Source organism: Octopus sinensis, linkage group LG28 (genome assembly GCF_006345805.1).
Source record: "Octopus sinensis linkage group LG28, ASM634580v1, whole genome shotgun sequence".
NCBI lineage: Eukaryota > Metazoa > Mollusca > Cephalopoda > Octopoda > Octopodidae > Octopus > Octopus sinensis.
In genome coordinates, this window is record NC_043024.1 from 865,831 (window position 1) to 887,861 (window position 22,031).

The window sequence follows — 22,031 nt, forward strand, 5'->3', positions numbered from 1 at the left end:
GTGGCACTGTATTGGCACTTTTACATGGCACCATACTAGTGCTTTCATGTGGCACGGCACTGGTGTTTATACATTCCTGTCCCTCTATCATACTTTCATATCCCTCAACACTATCCTCCACACAGTTGAGGGGCCTTGCCTTGCCAGTGTTTGGTGACCTCACTAGTGCTGGTGCCATGAGAAAAGCACTCAGTACACTCCGTGAAGTGGCTGGCATTAGGAAGGACATCCTGCCAAAGCAGAAACTGGAGCTTGGCATAGTCCTCTGGTTTGTTGATTTCTGTTCAACCATCCAGTCCATGCCAATATGAGGAAAGGAACATTAAATGGTGATGATGATGATGAGGAAAATGATGATGATATAGACAACAAATTTCTTTTAGTTTCTGTCAAGCAAATTACTTTACGAGGCATCAGTCAGCTGAGAGGAATAGTAGAAGACAGTTGCCCAAGGTGTCATGCAATGGGGTTGAACCTGAGGCTACAGGATTGAGAAGCGAACCTCTTTACCAAACAGCCATGCCTGTGCCTGTCAAAATAGGCAGAGTCATGGCTGTTTGATTTTTCAGATTAAATGAATAACACAAAAGACTCGTTAAGATTACAATGGTAACTATGTCATTTATTCAAATATACCTTACATTAAATGCTTAATGGAAATCATGTATATGTGTATAAATATATATATATACAAATATACACACCACACACATGTATGTATGTATATATATTTATATATATATTTACACATACACATACATATAAATACATACACACGCATACAGATACCATAGCATATATTAATATATATATATATATATATATATATATACACATATATATATATTATATATATGTATGGTAACATAAACATCAACACGTGTGTGTGTGTGTGTGTGTTTATATGATAATATTTATAAAAGTATGTTGTTGAAATGCATTTAGTAATGAAATTCTGATGAGAACAGACTCTCCATTCTGTTTTAAATCTAAAGAGAAAATCAACAGTAAAAAAAAACGAAGAGAAAACGGCAGGGGAGAGGGGCAAGGGGGAGGGTCTTCTCTCCACAGGAATGTTTTTTTATTTCCTAACCACCCATGTTTAAGGTTCAAACTCAGACAGATTCATTAGTGTGTGTGTGGGGGGGTGAGGGATGGTGGAGGGGGTGTCATTGCACTTTCAACACTGTGTAAACTTCATTTCGATAGACCGTCTTGAAGTAGGGTTCGGCATTCTCATTTAGCGTCAAACAAACTGGTTTCTTGTTTTGGTTCACTTTGTCACTCAAATCCCAGATCTCCGGCATGGCACAACCCTCTCTGGAAGAGAACAGAAGGAAAATAAAATGGTTATAGCTGAAAACAAGAACAAAAAGTGGTGTGTGTGTGTGTGTGTGTGTTATGATATGTGGTTTGTGCCTGATGAATGTGTTTGAGGTGTTTCTCAACATATGAAACTATTAGTAGCACATAAAACCATGTATTGTGTCTATTAAATAATATTCAGCTCTCACCAGATACAATACTTTGTTTTGTTGATCTTCCCATCACAGAACAGTACATTATATATATTTATATTCTTCACTATGAGTAACTTCTATGCTGGGGTAAGAAAAGCATGTTCTTTATCTATCTCCTTAACTTCTTGGAGATTAATGTGTCTATCTGTTCAAATTTAATTAAATTCTATGTCTTTGTGCAGCTGAGGATTGCTCTGCATTTTAAATTGATGTAATGATTGCATTGTTCAATTAAATGGAGTTGCATGAAACGATCGTACTGCATTACCTCTCAATATCCTTGTTGCTTATTTTGATATATATCATCATCCAAACGACAGGAATAGTTTGATGAAATTTTATTAAACAAGAAAATTCTAATACATTACGGAGCTTTTTTTATAATTACTATTGGAATACTTGAATCCATATATTGTAGCTTAAGTATTTTATATATTATTTTATTTTATCTAGTTTCAGCTCACGAGCTGTGGCCATGCTGGGGCACCGCCATTCGCTGTTGCTACATGATTTTACCTCATGAATGCTTTTTAGCAATTGCCATTTGGTGCATGAGAGAGTTCGATGCAGTTGCCCTCATCTGCACCTCCTGCCGTGAAGTTGGTTCATCCGGGACACCTGACAGGAAGAGATCCAGTCCTACTTTAAAGACATCCGCATCCACCCCATGCAGGTCCCTCAGGTTCTTCGGCGGGATATTGAAGAGCTGTGGGCCTCGGAAGCCCAGGCTATCACAATATCTTGTCCTACATCTTGATGGCAAATTTGATGGCAATATATATATATCGCCAGTAAACCATAAATCCAAAAGAGAAGTAAACTCTAAGTTCTGGAGCAGTAAGAGTAATTAGATAAAGATGGTTGTGGCTGGTCTATGGGGGTCACCCTGGGTTTCACCTGCATAAAGCACTTAACTTTACAGCGTTTCTTCATACTCTCTGAAACTGGAGGAGGAAAAGACTTCATTACTCTTTTAACAACAAAGGATTGTCTCCCTTTGACAGCTATTCGTAATTGACCCTGTTAGCGTGTCCCAGGATGCCACCAGGAATTTTCTAGAGTGCAAGCAGGGTCCAAAGACTTCTGTCCTGGGGTTAAGGATGTACCCCGGGTTGAGGGGGTCCTTTAATATCCTCGTCTGTTCAGCATTTGGTTATGCATAGTTGCAGTTAACCCAGCAATATCCAGTCCAAATACTTAGCTGTTTTATGCTCAAACTGGCCAGATCTGGCCTTTCACACCTACCCTACAATGTCATTCTAAAAATAAACAATCACATCTTCAAAATCTCAAAGCTGCAAGACCATGCAGGATTAATTTTATAAAATATGAATAATTAAGCCTTACATTTGACAGAGGAATCGGAATGCCAAAGGATTAAAGGATTAATAGAAGGGGAAGGTGTGTTTGATAAATGAAAAATAACTTTGGACGGGATCATTTCTCACTCTCTGTCCGTCTGTCTGTCTCCATACACATTCTCACTGCCTTAATACTTTGATGTATAATTTGGTTGTAATTGTTATTGTTGTCTATAGTTGGAGTGAATGAGAAGAATGTCCTACCTTGGCCGTTTCCGGCACCATGACCCCTCCAAGATAGCATAGTCCACATGTAAATCAACCAGGTTCTTTTTCACATCCTTCACCGGTTTCCGACTGTACATTGAATAAACTTTCATTGTCCGTTCCCTGCAAAAAAAACAGTGCACAACATGCAATGATGAGATAATGGAAGATATAAGACCAATCAAAGACATTTGAATATAAAACCATGGAATAAAATTAGAATTTTTATTTTTGGTCAGAAAGTGCTATTTCCTATTTGCTTCCATTTAGAAATCAAAGGAAATGACTTCAACCCTTACTATTCTCTTCGAAGTTTGCTTTTGTCACCTGGACATCATCACCATCATCATCATCATTTAACATCCATTGTCCATACTGTCATGGGTTGGATGGTTTGACCAGGGCTGCTTAGCTGAGGGGCTGGACCAGACTTCAGTCTGATTTTAGCTTGGTTTCTATGGCTTGATATGCTTCCTAATGCCAACCACTCCAGGACAGTCGTGGGTGCCTTTTATGTGTCACTGACATGGGTGCCTCTTATATGCCACCAGCTTGGGTGCTCTTCAGGAGGGAACTTGTGGCAAGGGTAGACCCAAGAAGATGTGGGATGAAGTGGTGAGAAACGATCTTCAAATGCTGGGCTTTATTGACAAAATAACAAGGGACCAGGAGTTGTGGTGATTTTGCTGTACTTGAGAAGATAGGTCAAGCTAAGTAAGATTTCTGTCCTTCGCAGGAGATGCTTCCACATAAAATGCACTCATGTCGGTGCTGCATAAACACCCCCCCTCCTGCTGGAGGCACGTAAAAAGCACCCGGCACATTCTGTAAAGGAAGGGCATCCAACCATAGAAGCCAGACCACAACACACAATCAGAGTCTGAACAGCTCTTGTCAAAGCATCCGATCCATGCCAGCATGGAAACATGGATGTTAAGTAAAGATGATGATGGATCGGATAGTGTTAAACATAACTACTGGAACACACGTGTAGATACTCGTAATGGAACAGACTGTCCACTTACCTTAGACCAACATCTTCATAATGTGGATGATTCACTATGGGTCTTTTTGTGCAAAGCTTTACCGTTGCCATTGTTGGCATGGCACCAGCAAATACAGCATCTGTGAGAGGAAGCAGAGAAATTTGGTTAAAGTCCTCCATACACACATAGACTCAGAGAAAGGAGTTAACTTATGGGATTTGAGTAGAGAGAAGAAGAGACAGAACAGGAAAGAGAGAGAGAAGTGAGGGACACTTTGAACAATGCAAGAGAGAGAGAGTGAGAGAGAGAGAGAGAGAGACTTACTCTTATCAGTGTTGTACACAATCCATTCGACCAGTTGCTCCAGGGGGACGTTGCTGAATTCACCGACAATGCTAAGCTGATGACTGATATTCTTGTAACCCTGATACATTGTTCCAGCTAAGTAGAGGGCCAGCAGAGCAAAATGACGTTCTTTGTTGCCAACCCATCCAAACAGCTAAAACAGGGGTCATAAAAAAGTTATAATGAAGTTCGTTAAAGTTCTGGGATGTTTCATCTAACACAAAATATTTTCATATTTTTAAGGTGGGACCTCAACTAACTTTAGATCACATGACCAGAAGGCAAGAAGGTACCTTGGGTAGTTTCAGAAATTTGAATGGCACAAAACAGTAAGATAATTGTCAATCACAGTACAGTACCTCAGGTAACTGTACGTCACAACAGAGTACATCAGACAGCTACAGGTCCCAAAACAGTGTTTCAAATGCCTGTATGCTCAAAACAATAGCTGAGTTACCTGTTTGTCACAAAACAGTACCTGAGATAACTTATAGTTCACAAGAAGATGATTCGTAACTGTGGGTCAAAAGACAGCCCCTCGGGTCACCAGAGAGTAAAACAGGTATCCTGAGGCTATAACAGTATTTCAGTTACTTCAGAATCACAAAATGGTACCTCAGATATCTGTGGACCATATAACAATACTTAAGGAATGCGTGGATCACCCGATGGTACCTCAGATGTCAGACAGTCACGTCACAACACTTAAAGTGCTGTGGGTCACATGACAGTTCCTCAGATGTCGGTAAGTCTTTCATTGTCAGCAACATTAATTTAGTAGTCTGTTGATTCATCATTTTTCATGCGTAGGGTCAGTCAGGACCACCGGTGCTCCTCATCAGCTCTATGGTCGGCTCTACGCACACTGCCGCCTCTGAGACCACTGACTTGGGATGACCCCAGCTCCATCAAGCCAGAGCATGAAGCAAACAAGCAAGCTGATCCCTGATGGTGTCTTTGAGCTATGTGGGAATGTCTCAGGTGTCTGTGGATCATGTGGCGGCAGCACCACAGGTGAGTTCAGATCAAATGACAGTAATCTACCTGTCTGTAAGTAAACAGGATTGAAATTACAGTTTGGTGTTGTAGTGAGACAGCACCTCACCTCATCAGTGTGTCAGTGGAGAAAAACAAAGAAAAAAGCAAAAAAACAAGGGCTTTACCTGTCTGTAGGCTAACAGTGAAGTCATAAGACACAGGTGTGGTGTCCAGAAAAGCTTCAACCTCATTATCAGTACAGCCATGGCTGTAAATGCTAAAAGCTGGAAAATATGGTAGACCAACTGATGGGAGAAGAAGAAGAAGAAGAAGAAACAGGGAAACCAAATTATTAAGCATTGAGACGACTGGAAGAGGAAAATTGCTTTCTGACATGTTTGGGATTTTCAGAAAGTTCAGAGCAAATAGCAGTAACTAAAACTGTTCCCCCCACCCACAACTCAACTGCCACACGTCATCCCCACCCTTAATCCACAATTTCCTACATCCACCTTGCTTCATCCCCGCCCAACCTTTACAGTTGTTCCCGACCATTCTTACTCCCAGTCTCCCATCTCTTGCTTCTCCTTAAACTCTTGTGAACTTCTCTCCTAGTTCCTCTCCTCCCACCCACTTCTACCTTCCTTGTACCTCGAGGGAGCCACCCGGACACCTCATTACCACTAAAGGCAGCTCCTACTGACCATTCTCACCCCTTACGTGATGTAGTTCCTCAAGAAAATCCGACTCAGCTCCTTTCTCTCATATTTTAACATAGTGGTTCTCAACCATTTTCTGCCTGTCGACCCTTTTGATTCCTATTGTCCTCAGGTGGGGTGGTGTCGGCTCAGAGCCATTCAAGGTTTAAAAATACGTATCATATTTCTATGATTAAATATTAAAAGGAATTGTATATAAATCTGTTAAAACCTTTTGTGTATTGTAGCAGTAGAACCAGTTTATTTCACATAAATTTTAATAAAATCTTATATGCACTCCACAATGGCCATATGGACCCTGGTTAAGAAACACTCCTTAACCCCTTATCTTCGAGCATAAAGCTGCTTCTCCGCCCCACCCCGAAAGGATGACAAGCAAAATCGACCTCGGCGAAATCTAAACTCAGAACAAAGACCCCTAAACCTTTTTCCTGGTGTGCTAACGATCCTGCCAGCTCACCGCCCGAAAAAGGGTTAATATATTTAATAACAGAGTTTACAATGAATTAACGGCCCTAACACAGTGCTGAAGTCTTTGAAAGGGTCACTGGCAAATAATTTAACTCTAAAACAATTAGTTGGTCATAAAAAAATCTGTTCGTGCCATGATTAAAACCTGCTCCCAGCATCGTAAGGTTTAAAACATTCCATTAATTTTTATAGACAAGGGGAAACAACTCTCTTTTTATTTGAATTCCAAAGTGGTGGGCTTGGCTGAATCGTAAGCATGACGGACAAAAGGCTTAGTGGCACTTCTTGCGGCTCTTTACCTTCTAAGTTCAAATTCGGCCGAGGTTGACTCTGCCTTTCATTCTTTCGGAATCGGTAAAATCTGTACCAGTTGAGCACAGGAGTCGATTTGATCGTCCAGCCGCCTCCCTCAAATGTTCAGACGTTGCGCCGATAGTATAAAGGAACCTTTACGTTTTGTTTTGTGTTTGAAGACTTCTTATTAACCCCATAAACCATAAACAAGACAATTTCAGATTTTAGCAACAATGAATTATTTTACAGAAAGAAATAATTACGCTTTTATCGAATCATTTAAAAGTTACGATCAGTTCAGTTTGGCTCATAACCAAACTGAACTGATCCGTTGCTAGAATAATCTTTCCAGTCCCTTTTGCATTTTCTTCTATTAATTTTCTGTTCAGTGTGCGTTGGTGTATTTTACTTAAAATTACCAACTTCCATCATAACGAGTATCAACACCACTAAAATAATAGAGGGGGACGGGGTTTGTTTAGTGGTTCAGGTGTTTGGTTTATAATCGTAACAGGAAAAATTACTTCTGAGCATTATATAAATGTAAAAATTCCCCAATAAGGGTGATAACTACAGTAGTGTGTGTGTGTTTGTGTGTGTGGGGAATGATCTTATTTCTGTCCATCCATCTTCTCTATCCACAATACTTGGAAAGAGTTCTTAGGCACATAATCCCTAGGGTCCTATCATAAGCAACCGTTCCCACCAGAGATTATGGACATTATCCAACCATCTCGCCCTTGGTCTACCCCTAGGCCTGCTGTCGGTCGGCTCAGCTTGAAGAATTGGACTTGCGATTCCATTCTGTCCACATGTCCTTAGCGTCAGAGCTGTGACCTCTCAATGCAGTGGTGGTGATGGTAGTGATCGTTGTGGTAGTGTAGTGGTGATGGTGCTAGCAGCAGTAGTTGTAGCAGAATCAGAAAAACTAACAACATGTCAATAAATGCAGGAGTTATTTACCTCAGCATATGGTTTGCTTTTATCTTCTCTGGAAATATTTCAGGAAAACAGGAAAAACAGAGAGAAAAAAATGTTTAAAACATTGAAATTTTATAAAACATAGCAAACAGATCAAACACATTATAAAGAACAACAACAACAACACTAATTGATTTCAAATTTTGGCACAAGGCCAGCAATTCTGGGAATGGGGTAAGTCAATTACATCAACCCTTCCCCTCAACTGATCCTTATTTTATTGACCCCCGAAAGTATGAAAGGCAAAGTTGACCCTGGCAGCATTTGAACTCAGAATGTAGAAACAGATGAACCACTGCCACACCAATACCAATACCAATACTAATGCTACCACACACCAATATTTGATTGGTTTTTATTTTTTTTGACCCTGAAGCGAGGAAAGGAAATGCAGGCCATGCTAGGGTTTGAACTCAGAATATACAAGGACAGCGAAGGCATGTGGTTTTGCGGTTACACTATTCAGCTTATGAACATAAGGTCATGAGTTCAATACCTGGCAGAGCATTAAGTCCTTGAGCAAGACACTTTACTTCACATTGCTACCATCCACTCAGATGGCGAAAATGAGTTGTACCTGTAATCCAAAGGGTCACTGAATCTCCCTGAGAACTACATTAAGGGTACCACATGTCTGTGGAGTACCCTTTCCTGAGTAGGCTGTTCCTGTTGATTGAGTCAACTAGAATCCCCATTGTCGTAACCTCCGGGGCTGCACACAGACCCTAGCTATGTCCCTGCTTCTCAGCTGGGATTACTTACCGTAATGAATCATCAGATTTCCCTTTTGCAGACTTTTTCCTCTTCCAGGATAACCATTCCTGATAAACAACCTGCAACGTTTCACAGAAAAGACAACATTATTTGGGGTGAAACAGCAGTAAGCCATTAGGGAGTGGTGGGAGTGGTGGTGTTGGTGGTGATGACGACTGCTGCCTCTGTCACCATCCCTACCACTGCTGCCACCACCACAACCACCAACAACAGAACGACAACAATAACAGCAACAACAGTGTAGTGGCTATTTAGCCATATTAACATGGGTTGGATAGATCTGCAATACAACAACCTTGCACACAAATCAGTCATCAATCATCAGTCATCAGTCATCACTACCCAACAAAGAAGCCTCTATATCAGTCATGGACAAACTGCAGCATGGGGACCTTCCTGAATGGCAGACCTAATGAAAAATTAGCCTGAATTTATTAATGGTGCCTCATCATCAACTCCTGCAGTTCACTTCTCTAAAAAAAGGTTGTCCATGCCTGCTTTATGTGGTCTCTAGACATGACCTGCTAGAAATAGCAACCAAATTTCCCTCAAATAACACTGTACCATCTCAGTAAAGAAGAACATTTTAGATAACATGGGCATGTGTGCACTTGGGGCCTGGCAGGAACATCTTTAAAAGCCTCATGTTTGCGCAATCAGGACAAAACAACAACAACAGCAGTCATCTCATTAGCAAGTCTTCAAGATCTTCAGTAAGGTCTCAAAACCTTCTTCGCTCTCTGAAGAGGATTGTCAATAGTTACACACCATGAAACGCAGCATCTATGCTTCAGTCGTAAAGAGAGAGAGAACAGAGGAAAGAAAGCAAGAGAGACAGTGAGATGGACAAAGAGACAGAGGAAGAGAGGGATAGACAGATGGACAGACTGAAAGAAGGATGAATAAATAGACAGACAGACAGACAGGTAAATAAGGCTGCATGTCAAGAAATAAACAGACAAAGAAATAGACAAAGAGAATAATGGACAGACAGACAGGCAGATAGATAGATAGATAGATAGACAAATAGATAGGTAGATGGATGGATGGATGGATGGACGGACGGACGGACGGACATGCAGAAAATGAGGTAGATAACTAGAAATAAGGAGAGACAGACAGGTAGATGGATAGATATGGAGAAATACAGAGAGAGAGAGATACATATCAATAAATAGAGAAAGAGGTACTTACTAAAATGATTATTGCAAGGACGGAAACAAGGACTCCTGGAGCCAGAAGAGTTTTTAAAACACGTATTGGAGTCTGGGAACAAAAATGCATTAAAAATTAATTACAATTATCAAATACACATCGCAAACAAGACTTTCAGCTACAGAAATAATTAAGCCATGTTGGTCATGGGATTTGTTGAAGCATCCATTTGCAGGACTTATTGAACATCACATGACCTAATAATAAAAGGAGCTGAGACTTCAGACCAAGAACCTTGCTCTTTTAAATGCTGGCATCATATACTTCATCATCATCATTTAAGATCCGTTTTCCATGCTGGCATGGGTTGGATGATTTGATTGAGATCTGGAGAGCCAGGGAGCTGCACCAGGTTCTAATTGTCTGTTTTGGCATGGATTCTAACAGCAGGATGCCCTTCCTAATGCCAACCACTTTGCAGAGTGCAGGGGTTGCCTTTTACATGGTACCAGCACAGGTGCTTTATATGTGGCATGCCTACTCTTAATGGATCCAGGTTCCACCCCACTATGTGGTACTTTGGGCAGATGTTTTCACACAGCATTTGGGTCAACAAAAGTTTTTGCCAGTGAAACTGGGTAGATGGAAACTGTGCAGAAGCCTACTGGAAGGCCTGTACCTGTTTTCCAGCAGCAGCCCTGATCTGCTGCTCAGTTTAACACCACCTCCTGGTCTTCAATATCTCAATGCGCTGCTCTTTACCAAAACAACCTAAAAGTTGCAGTTTTTTTTCCTTCTTGCCCCAACTTTTTGAGGCTCTGGGAAAGGTTGTAAGCAATGATTTTGTTCTCTGACTAAGCAATAAAACAGGAAAAAACTCCCCACAAAGGCTTTAATCCTTTAGCATTCAGATTATTACTCTATCAAATGTTTTGAATTAATAGATTCAAGATTTCAATGATGTGATTGTTTTATTTTTAGAATGACATTGTAGGGTAGGTATGAGAGGCCAGATTTGGCCAGTTTGACCCTTTAGCATTTAGATTACTCTGTCAAATGTGACACCCATTTATTCACATTACTTTGAATTAATCATGCATTCTCTTTTAGCTTCAAGAGTCCAGTGATGTGATTGTTTATTTTTAGAATGACATTGTAGGGTAGGTGTGAGAGGTCAGTAGAATACTTTGGCCAGATATAACTGGATTAAGTGCTAAAGGATTAAATGCTTTTTAGTTTTTCTGATGCATTTGACTGTGGCACCAGTGTAGCAACAACAACAACAACAAGAGACAATAATTCTTGCTACACTGGGCACACGGCCTGAAATTTGTGGGGAGAGGGTTAACCATTTACACTGACCACACTGCTGCTCAGCTGGTAATTATGAACGAAGGCTAAGTCAACCTTGGTGAAGTTTAAAATCAGAACGTAAAGCCAAAAGAAATATCACTCAGCATGTTGGCAATTCTGCCAAGTTGCTGCCCTAACAAGAGACAATAAGAAGTAAGAAAACAGCAGCCACTCACTTCGGCCTCCATGAAGTCAAACTCCACAGCACATGTATACAACATTGTGTGAAAATTCTTGAAGTTGGTGAATTTTGTTAAAAGTAAATCTCCAATGTGAGCCTGGAAAATACAAAAAACCATGAATATTAATGGTGTATGAGAGAAAATAATGTGAGGTGGGGGAGTAGGTGTTGTTGTTTAGTCTCAAGTTAAAATTGGTTGTGAAAACCTGTGGCAAAAAAGTATTCCAGTCTGTGGGTTTGTAAGTTAATGTTGGTTGTGCAGAACTATGACCAAAAGGCAACCTAGTGTGTTGGTTTGTAAGAAGACTTCTTCTAACATGACAGAGAGAGGAAGAGAAAGGGATGTGAAGGAGAGGAAGAGAGAAAGAGAGAGAAAGAAAGGAAGAGAGGGGGGAGAGAGAGAGAAGGGAATAGGGGGACAGAGAGATAAGCAGTCAGAATCTGAGAAAAGAGTAGATTAAGCGAAACGACTTACATCATCAGCTATTTTTAAGACTTTTCCAATCATAATCTTAAATCCAACGGTTCCCATCAAGAGGAGACAACCCTGGGTAAACTTGAAAGAGAAGACAAATCGTGAGTACAACAACAACAACAATAACAACATCATCATCATAAAAGGCAAAATTGACCTCGGCAGAATTTGAACTCAGACATAGACACAGATGAAATGCCGCTAAGCTTCTTGCCTGACATGCCAACACTTCTGCCAGTTCACCACCTCCTTAATAATAATATCAAAAGATAGTGCTCATGGGAAATGCCCAAATCCTACGTAAAATACTGTCTTTGTAAACAAATTCATAATTTTCTTGTGTTCTTAAACATTCTCTAGAACAATACTATGTACAAAACCAAATATATACCACCCTAGGCATAACACCAACATGAACTTCTAACTTGTTGTCTCCTGAGGTCTCTGGGTGAGACTTGGAGCCAACTTGTACAAATACAAAGCAAAAGTCAAACATAAAATAATAATAATAATAATAATAATAATAATAATAATAATAATAATAATAAGTGCCCTGATGCAGTACCAAGCAGTGGCCATGCCCTGATGCAGTACCAGGCAGTGGCTCTCATGGCTTCTGATCTTGACTGATTGGAAGTGTTATCATGTACATTGTTATGTCTTGGTATAAAAGATGGGCTACAGCAAATATTCTGCTCAATACCACAGATTTGCTTGTCAGTTGTTTGACCTTAACCAGTTGAGCATGTCCCTTGGTGGCTGATGATATGTGCATCTCTGATCACGAGCAGAAGTAGTGGGGGAGCATCATAGCCATGTGTTGAGAGGGATTCTTTGGGGTTTGAATAATTCACCTCCGGAAACATGGGTGGTTCTTTCAACATCCTTAAACAACCCTTATTCAGGGACCTTTTGAGAGGGATGGGCTACTCAACCTGAAGAAAATTCTAACTGGGCCCCACCTGCAAGGTCATGCGCTGTTTATCTTGATATGAGATCACCATGTCGCACACATATGGTTGTGATGCATGTGCCTGGTGTACCCTTATCAGACGGGTAGTCATGATGGGTATACTGGGCTTCGTATACTTTACCCCAGTGTCACTTTGATGGCATGCACTACTCTCTCACTCAATAATAATAATAATAATAATCTTTTCTCAGTTTATGTTAATTTATTAAACACTAGCCAAAAGTCATAAGAACTTTTTGAGGGAGATTTGGCTGCTATTTAAGTTAACAGAATGGAGACTCTCTTACCATAATTAAGATCCGGAGCCGTAATTTCACAAGTAATGGTTCCAGAAACATAATCACCTAAAAAAAGGGAAAAAAAATGCTATAAAGAATAGCAGAAGACACACCCACACCCGTATATATGAGGTGTAACCAGGTTCTAAAGTTAGAGGGAGCGATCACATAAAAAAGGGATAGTGTGACACCTACCAAGCAATGTTTAATTCATTTCTCTTTATTATGTGGAATATTCTATTTGTTATAATATACATAATTGCATTCTACATTCATTGATTTCGTGTTTCATTATTGTATGAAACTTAAAACTATTGATACTGGTAACTAAAGGGTTAAAAAGAAGTTGCTGAAAAGGCACCAATTTTGGAAAAATGTGTTCAGGGGGAGCAGTTGTTTCCCTAGCTCCTCTATTAGCTATGTCACAGATATATATATAGCAGAGTTTTGGTCAGTTAGCATCTGAACTACACAGCCTCATATGTTCCTAAAATTTAAATCTACATCTTTACCTGTATATTTACCTTCCCTAAAATGTTACTACTTGATTTGAAAGCTTTTATATTATTGGAAAACCTATATAAATTAGCTGAAGAGTACTCAGCATCTTAAATCTGCTGTAATATTTACAGCTTTTAATAAAATGTTGTAGTATGAAACAATTGTACTAAATTGCCGGAATCATTCTTGTTGCTTATTTTATATATATATATATATATATATATATATATATATATACACAATATATATATTTGTGTTATTGTATGTTTGTATTATTGTTTTTTTCTTTTGTTGTATACATATTATTTTAGCTTGTCCCATTTTATTATTGTCCCTGTATACATTCATTACTTTTTCCCAGAAGCTTAATGCTCTGGCGCTGCCAAGATGGAGTGGTCTCAATGTTAAAAAATGCAAAACCAAGAGAATGTCTTGGTCTTTGACTGACAAGGAAATCTGCTGCGAATTTTTTGTGTTTTGTGTTTTTGTGGAATTCTCCATTTTTTATGTTTACATCTAGTTTTCTGTTTGCTGTGTTTTCGTCTAATTTTTCTCTTTGTTGTGTTCTTTCTGTTCAACCCTTGAAATTATATATATATATATAAAATCCGTTCCATCTATCTGTTTGTGTGCTTATAATTCGAGTATTGTTCATCCAATCATGCTGAAATTTTAAACATGGATACATGAGAGAGCTGGGCATTCTGTAATCTAAAAAGATTTTCAAAATCGTTAGTTTTAAAGTGAGAATCGCTATTTTTGTAACCTTTATGTCCTGTTTGTTCTGCCATTAAAACACCCAGTTGCTCACGCAGTCGGCTCATGCCATTTCACTGGCAACAAGGGGAGTACAGGATGACAGTCAGCCAAAACCATCGCTATGCTGTCTCTCTTCTTTCCCCTCTCTGTATGTACCACTGGTACGGGAGCCAGGCAGGTGGCACTGGCATTGACTATGCTTGAATGGTGCTTTTTACGTGCCGCCAGCACAGGTGCCAGTCAGGTGGTGCTGACATCGGCCAAGACAACAATTTCACTTGACTCAGCAGGTCTTCTCAAGCACAAATGGGGAGAATTAGAGTTATGTTCCCTTTGACTGTAAACTGTAAACCTGAAAGGATCGTGGGCCGAGAGCCTGTGGGACAGCTGCTCAATTTGGAGAGGGTGGTAGTTTCCAATTCGCCAACAGGAACTTAGCCATATGTTTACAACCAATGTGGGATGGATGAGATGGAAAGCCTTATTCTTTGATACTACCCTATCTCTCACTATTATGGAACATTACAATTTAAAGACACGTAAATACCCTCCAATGGTTAAAGAGGAAACCCCTTTTGAGGCAGACCTCCTTGATCTAGTTACCAATATCAGATTGCTGCTGTATCCCATGTGTTACTTAGTCCATATAACTCCAGCACAACTGAAGCCAATAACCACTTCATCTCAGATAACCAAATATAAGTCCACGGTGGACAAACACAGAGCTGGAATTTGAAACTAAACAAATAATGAATTTAATCTTTGTTGATAACAGCTAAACTTGTCCTTTTCTTTGCAAGCTGATCTTTGTCAGTGACGTGACACAGATAAACATCCCTGAAGTGGCCCCAATAAACCTTTAACTGAGATAAAAACGACTGAAGCAAGCAATTGAGAGATATTTACTTACCAACACTGTAATTAGACAGGAGAAGTAGAAGGATGTGAGTAACATTTCATTCATGAACAACAGAGTCCAACTGATCAACCAACCTAACTGAAGAGATGATAATAATAATAATAATAATAAGAAGAAGAAGAAGAAGAAGAAGAAGAGGATAATAATGAAAATGATGATGATGATGGTGGTGGTGGTGGTGGTGGTGGTGATGATGATGATGATGATGTTGATGAATATGATGATGATGATGGTGATGGTGATGATGATGAAAGTTTCAAATAACGACAAAGTGATTTTACTAAATTTTCCATTCTTTTAGAAGGCAGTACATTTCAACAGAAATCTGCCAATGAAAGGCTTTGAGTGATCAAAACTAAAAGTTTCCATCAAAATTCCATGTTTATGTCTGCAACACCAACTTAATTATGAGAGAGTTATTTCACTAAATTCTTCATAATTTTCAAAAGGTTTAAAGGGGTCAAATTAAAAGCTTCCATCAAAGATTCTGTGTTTACTAAACACCAAATTAATAATGTCAATTCTTCATAAATTTCGAAATTAATTGAAACAAAAGCTGAATATCTCATCACAGATTGGATAACAAAGGAGTTAAAGAATGATTCTTTCGAATTCTAATGAAAAAAGCAGAAATGAATATTTACCAACTGGCCAAATACAATAACTTTAAGTTTCCGTGATCCAATGAAGTTTAGCATATATGTGGCAAAAACTGACATTGTTTGGGTCATCAGGGCAAACTGAGCAAACTGCAATGAGAGACGAAATCATAGAAAGAACAAACAATATGTTGGAGTTTAGTGAAATATCTTGGTTAATATTAATTCTTTTAGCATTCAGATTCCTCTGTCAAATGGAATAATGCTTATTAATTCACATTGTTTTGAATTAATCACGGATTATCTCATAGCTTTGAGATTTCAATGATATGATTGTTTATTTTTGGAATGACATTGTAGGGCAGGTGTGAGAGGCTGGATCTGGCTTATTTGAACATAAAGGGTAAAGAACCCCTTTGGTCACAAATGACCATGGGATTGCACCGAGAAAGTTCCCCCTCCAGGGTACAAACCTGGGCAAGGTTGTTTATATGGAAGACCAGCAGTCGCCCATACATATAAGCCTCTCCTCCTCATGCCACTGATGTTATCCAAGGGAAAGGCAAAGGGGCCGATACAGATTGGTATCAGTGATGTTGCAACTCATTTCGACAGCTGAGTGAACTGGAGCGACATGAAATAAAGTGTCTTGCTCAAGAACACAACACACGGCCCGGTCCAGGAATTGAACTCACTACGTCATGACTGTGAGCTTGATGTTCTAACCGCGTCTTCACTTTCGACCATAAAACAGGTAAAGCATTTGGGCCAGGTATGGCTGGTTGAAATGCTGAAGGGTTAAACGTGGATGTCTCGTTAGAACAAACTTCATGGGGTACTTATTCCATCCACCCCAAAAGGATGAAAAGCAAAGTCAACCTTGATGGGTTTTGAATCAGGATGTAAAGGGCCAGTAGAAATATTGTTAAGCATTTTGTCTGAAACACCAATGGTTCTGCCAAATGCTGCCTTATATTCTCTAAGAATATTGGTTTCAGTGTTTCTATAACCGAAGACACATAACGGAACTCCTACAGGTTCCAACTTAGGGGGTTGGCAGCTTATTAGGCTTACTCCAATATGGAGCCCTCACATCAAGTCAAGCGAGGGTTCACGTTCTGCTTTTTTTGGTTTTACAACCCCTACATTGATTCCTGTTCAATCAAAGTACTTGGGTGGATCTTCTACAATCCTCAAGTGAGTAACTTACCACCTAAAGATATGTTTTAACTGATGCCTACCTGCCATGGGATCATGAACAATGTAGCTGCTATGGCAACAATAAGACTGTGGCGCCACATGGGTCGATTTGTTCTGAAATTTAGAAACATTCAATATAATAGCAGTACTCATGGAGACTCCACAATTATTTGGAAAACTACAAAATTGCTGGAAGCTAACATAAAACCATGAAATGCATCATTTAGTTTTAATCCTTTCGTTATTGTATTTATTTTGAGATGCTCTGTTTTTCTTTCAATTACTTTAAATACAACAAAAAATTTGGTAAAATAATTTAGTTATCATTCCTCTGTTGTTAGGAACATTAATTGTGACGGTTTACTGGGTTGTTATGAAGGTGTAATGTTAAGAGAGAACACCTTTGTAAAGTGTATTCTTTGTTATACACCTGTCACCACTTCTACCTTAAAGAGTTGCACTTTAGTAAGGGCTACATACAAATGGACCATGACAGAAATAATTGAAAAGGTGTTGGAAGAATAAAGTAGACAGGAAACACTGTAAACAGCCTTAACCAAGTAACAAAATAAGACATCATCCACATAAGAGAGAGAGAGAGAGAGAGAGAGAGAGAGAGAGAGAGAGAGAGAGAGAGAGAGAGAGAGAGAGAGAGAGAGAGAGAGAGAGAGAGAGAGAGAGAGAGACTGACTAGTCACGTGTTGGGATGTATATCTGAAAACAATACTATGTGTGTGTGTGTGTGTGGAGGCACATGGTTTAGTGGTTGCACTTCTGGTATAGTGTACCCAATCAGAATTGACTGAGGTACCTCTGATATTACAGTGGTTGCACTTCTGGCATAGTGTACCTGGTCAGAACCTTAGAATATAGCAGTTATACTAATTGTACATTCTACACACTCAAAGCTAACAGAAGCCATTCAATATCTCGCTCCATCAAAATATGGAGGTTAGCTCTGAAGAAAGAGTCCCACAGCACAAAGGCAGACCAGCAGGTGATTAGGTTTGATCTCCAGACCTACAGTTCCATATCCAACATAACTGAACAATTACTCACAGGTTCATTTCCCAGTAATTCCTACCCAAGTGTAAACCTTTCCAAATCTGCTCAATCTTTGCTAAAACACGAAGACATTTTAATTCGATTCCTGACACAAACACAGCAAGATTTCTCTCCAAGACATGGAAATATGAAACACTTTTGAATGGTGACTCACCGTAAGACATGCGTGACTATAAACATTTCCATGATGAAGAATGGGAAGGCAAAGCTCTCACGCAGGGGAGGAGTCCAGTGGACCCGTGTGCACTGCAATGAGAGAAAGAGACGAGTTAAGACAACCCAATGGATCAATAGCTATGGTTATAAACCATTATTCTGGTTTTCTTAGCAGCAAAATTAAATGTCTAACACTAGTGCCAAAAAGCTTCCAGAATTTTATTTAGCTTTGTAATCCAGCACTGAAAAGGCATCAAAAGTATAATGTTAGATCTTGGCTATGTTTATCTAAGCACTTGGCCTGTTGTTGTTGATAAACTGTGTGGTGTGTTAGGTCTTCCTCATCATCATCCTCATCTAATGTCCAATTCCTATGCTGGTATGGGTTGGATGGCTTGACAGGAAACTGGCAAAGCCAAGGAGCACACCAGGTCCCATGGTCTGTTTTGACTTGGTTTCTTCCTAACACCAACCCCATTACAGAGTGCTCCACTGGGTGCTTTTTGTGTGGCACCAATACCCACACCAATGCTTTTATGTAACACCTTGGTTTTAGGATTTCGCTTCTGTTGCAGTGGGTGGGTCTTCTCGAGTACAGCATGGCACCACATATCTCAGTCCTTCTTGGTTAAATTTATCTAAGATTTTGGAAACCCTTATTTCACTGGATATGGAAATAGGAACATGGAAATCCCTGTTTCACTGACATGATCTACAAACCAAAAAATGTGAAGTCAAAGTTTCCAACTAATAAAAGAACTGATGTCTGCTTTTCAAACCATTCCTTCATCTTGAAAGTTTCATTTTGACACAAAATTTCAATGGATATTATACCCAGATGTCTTCAAGTGATACCACTATGACTGGTCAGGGATTGAACCTGGAACCTTTACTGCCCTATTGCTCTAAAGAACAGCATTGTCGTTTCAGCATTTATTTTCATATTCTTTTTCTTTTGTATATCAAATTTGAAGCTGATAGATGTCCTAACTATTTTATTAGTTAAGGAATTGTTTGGAGAAAATAAAATATTTAATAAATACAGAAAGAAAATAATAAACTCAAACCAACCTCTCCATGATTACAAAAGAAAGCTGTTACGGCAAGAATTCCACCAAAAATACTGTCACTGGAGAAGAAAGATAAAGATTAGATTATCCTATAATTCTACTAAAATTGTACTAAAATAATAATAATACTAAGATTATACTACAATTAGATAATTAAAATTATGCTATAATTGTACTAAAATTGTAACAAGCTATAGTAGAAGACACTTGCCCAAAGTGCCATGCAGTGGGATTGAACCCGGGACCATGGGGTTGGGAAGCAGACTTCTTGCCTCACAGCCATGCCTGCACCAGGTCATGAGAATAAAATATATCCAAACTGCAGTAATGCATCCCATACAATTTTACCTCTGCATGTCAGAAGGTGCTGTATTACCTTTAATCAGTCAAAGGTATGGCATCCCAGGTGAAATGGGTCTGTGTATTAGATCTGGTTGTTTGGTCAACAACTAATGCCCTATAGGGATATTCAACCAGGAGTAACCTGGGGCTGCACACCACCAACAACAGCAGCAGCAACTCTTACACTAAATAAAAATCCCGTTCTTCTAACTTAAGAAAAAGACAATGTGGTCCATAATATCAAAAAAGGACAGGATGGTCACACATGGAATGCCTTTGGTTAGTTATGGGCTGACATGAGGCAAGACAACAATGACGACAACAACAACCACATCCTGGACTGAGATCATAGTCTATACTCACTAAACCCAGTTGTGTGTCAAAAAAGGAGTAACTGGGTAGCTGCACGACTTGCTAGAAACAGCAACCAAATCGCTTTTAAATTACACCATAGGGTAATGGGTAAAGGCCCCCTTCAGTCATGAATGACCATGGGATGCACCTAGGAAGTTCCCCTCCAAGTAAGGTTGTTTATGGAAGACCAGTAGTCAGCCATGCATACCAGCCTCTCCTCTCCACACCACTGATGTTATCCAAGGGAATCAAACTCACTCCCTTGTGATTGTGAGAGCCTGATGCTCCAACCACTGAGCCATACCATTATAGGATGTATTACGTAACATCTGTAATCTTTGATAGAAGAATGAGATTCTTCCTATGCCCTCTCCATCCTGGGCTGGCAGATGATCCAAAGGACCAATTTGACAAGAGCCTTTTGCACACTACTTTGATAACAAATACAAATAATATAGAATTGATTCTTGTGGTCGGTGATTTCAACAGACATGTTGGGCAACACTCCCATGGATTTCATGGAGTGCATGGAGGTTACAGCTTTGGCTCTATCAATAAGGTGGGTCCTCCGTTAGAGCTGGTCTCTGACTAAACAACAACTACTGAAAGAGTCTGACCCCTCTCTACATGCTGCATACAATTAGAATCCCGTGTCCCCAAACAATGGCTATAAACAAGTCATCGTCCCTCGCTTGTACGGCTGAAAGCAGAAATGCTGTTTTTACCTGAAGTAGACTCCAAACAGGAAGAAGACGAACATCATGATTCCATGCAGGGCGAAGACACTTTCAACATAGAAATAAGACGGTTCCCCAAGACCTGGCAAATATAGAAAACATGAGAGGAATTGAGTTTTTGGGGTCAGGTGGGGGGTTTTTGGTTAGGATGGAGGTGTGGCAGGAGTTAGAGACCATTGCAGTATGGGTGGAGGTAGGGTGGTAGTGGGGAAGTGGGTGGTGTGGTGGTCGTGGTACTTGTGAAGGATGAGTGCAGTGTGTGCTGGTGGTGGTGGTAGTGTGTGTAGTAGTAGTGGTTGTAGTAGAAGTGGTAGAGGTATGTTGTGATGATAGTGGCAGTGTGGTGGTATTATGGTAAAGGCAGTAGTGTGGGTGAAAATGTGGTAGTGGTGGTGGAAGTGTATGAGAGGCACATTTGATAAGGCATTTCAACTGGGAGTTCACACACACACGGAAATTCTCCACATCTAGGCTTCTTTTATCTTTTACATACTTCAGTCATTAGACTGTGGCCACGCCGGGGCATGGCCTTGAATTTTAGTTGAATGAATCAACCCCAGTACTTCTTTTTTAAGCTTGGTACTTATTCTATCGGTCTCTTTTGCTGAACTGCTAAGCTACAGAGACATAAACACACCAATACCTATTTCTTTATTAACCTCAAGGGGCTAAACATAGAGGGGACAAACAAGGACAGACAAAGAGATTAAGTTGATTATATCGATCCCAGTGTGTAACTGGTACTTAATTTATCGACCCCGAAAGGATGAAAGGCAAAGTCGACCTCGGCGGAATTTGAACTCAGAACGTAACGGCAGACGAAATACTGCTAAGCATTTCGCCCGGCATGCTAACGTTTCTGCCAGCTCGCCACCTTTAAACACACCAATACTGGTTATCAAGTGGTGGGACAAACACAGACAGATACACATACATCCATCCATATATATATATATATATATATATATATATATATATACATACATACATAATATCGAGGTCTCTTTCTTTGTTTTGTTGTCTTACCGTTTTTATCAATATATATATATATATATATGTGTGTGTGTGTGTGTGTGTGTAAGGCAGGCTTCTTTCAGTTTCATCAATCAAATCTACTCACAAGGTTTTGGCTGACCCAAAGCTGAAGTATATGTCACTTGCCCAAGGTGCCACGCAGTGGGACTGAACCTGGAACCATGTGGTTAGGGCCAAGCTTCTTACTAAACATACATATTTTATTTTAGGTTGTGAATGATGTCGTTGGAGCAAAGGAGGTAA

General features: G+C 39.7%; 1 protein-coding gene across 1 annotated transcript in view; it reads right to left on the minus strand.

Annotated features, from left to right (window-relative positions):
* Positions 1-985: 985 nt before the first annotated feature.
* The window catches only part of LOC115225842 (probable C-mannosyltransferase DPY19L1), a 39,420-nt gene continuing 18,374 nt past the window's right edge, over positions 986-22,031 (minus strand). The window contains exons 6-22 of the mRNA XM_029796828.2: positions 20,742-20,835; positions 19,322-19,379; positions 18,249-18,340; positions 17,071-17,143; positions 15,875-15,979; positions 15,222-15,308; positions 13,061-13,117; positions 11,801-11,881; positions 11,321-11,422; positions 9,831-9,902; positions 8,625-8,695; positions 7,845-7,872; positions 5,583-5,702; positions 4,399-4,573; positions 4,114-4,213; positions 3,086-3,211; positions 986-1,320 (exon numbers count right to left, since the gene is read on the minus strand). Coding sequence (XP_029652688.1) covers positions 1,170-1,320; positions 3,086-3,211; positions 4,114-4,213; positions 4,399-4,573; positions 5,583-5,702; positions 7,845-7,872; positions 8,625-8,695; positions 9,831-9,902; positions 11,321-11,422; positions 11,801-11,881; positions 13,061-13,117; positions 15,222-15,308; positions 15,875-15,979; positions 17,071-17,143; positions 18,249-18,340; positions 19,322-19,379; positions 20,742-20,835 — 1,592 coding nt within the window. The 3' untranslated portion in view covers positions 986-1,169. The remainder of the gene's footprint in view (positions 1,321-3,085; positions 3,212-4,113; positions 4,214-4,398; positions 4,574-5,582; positions 5,703-7,844; positions 7,873-8,624; positions 8,696-9,830; positions 9,903-11,320; positions 11,423-11,800; positions 11,882-13,060; positions 13,118-15,221; positions 15,309-15,874; positions 15,980-17,070; positions 17,144-18,248; positions 18,341-19,321; positions 19,380-20,741; positions 20,836-22,031) is intronic.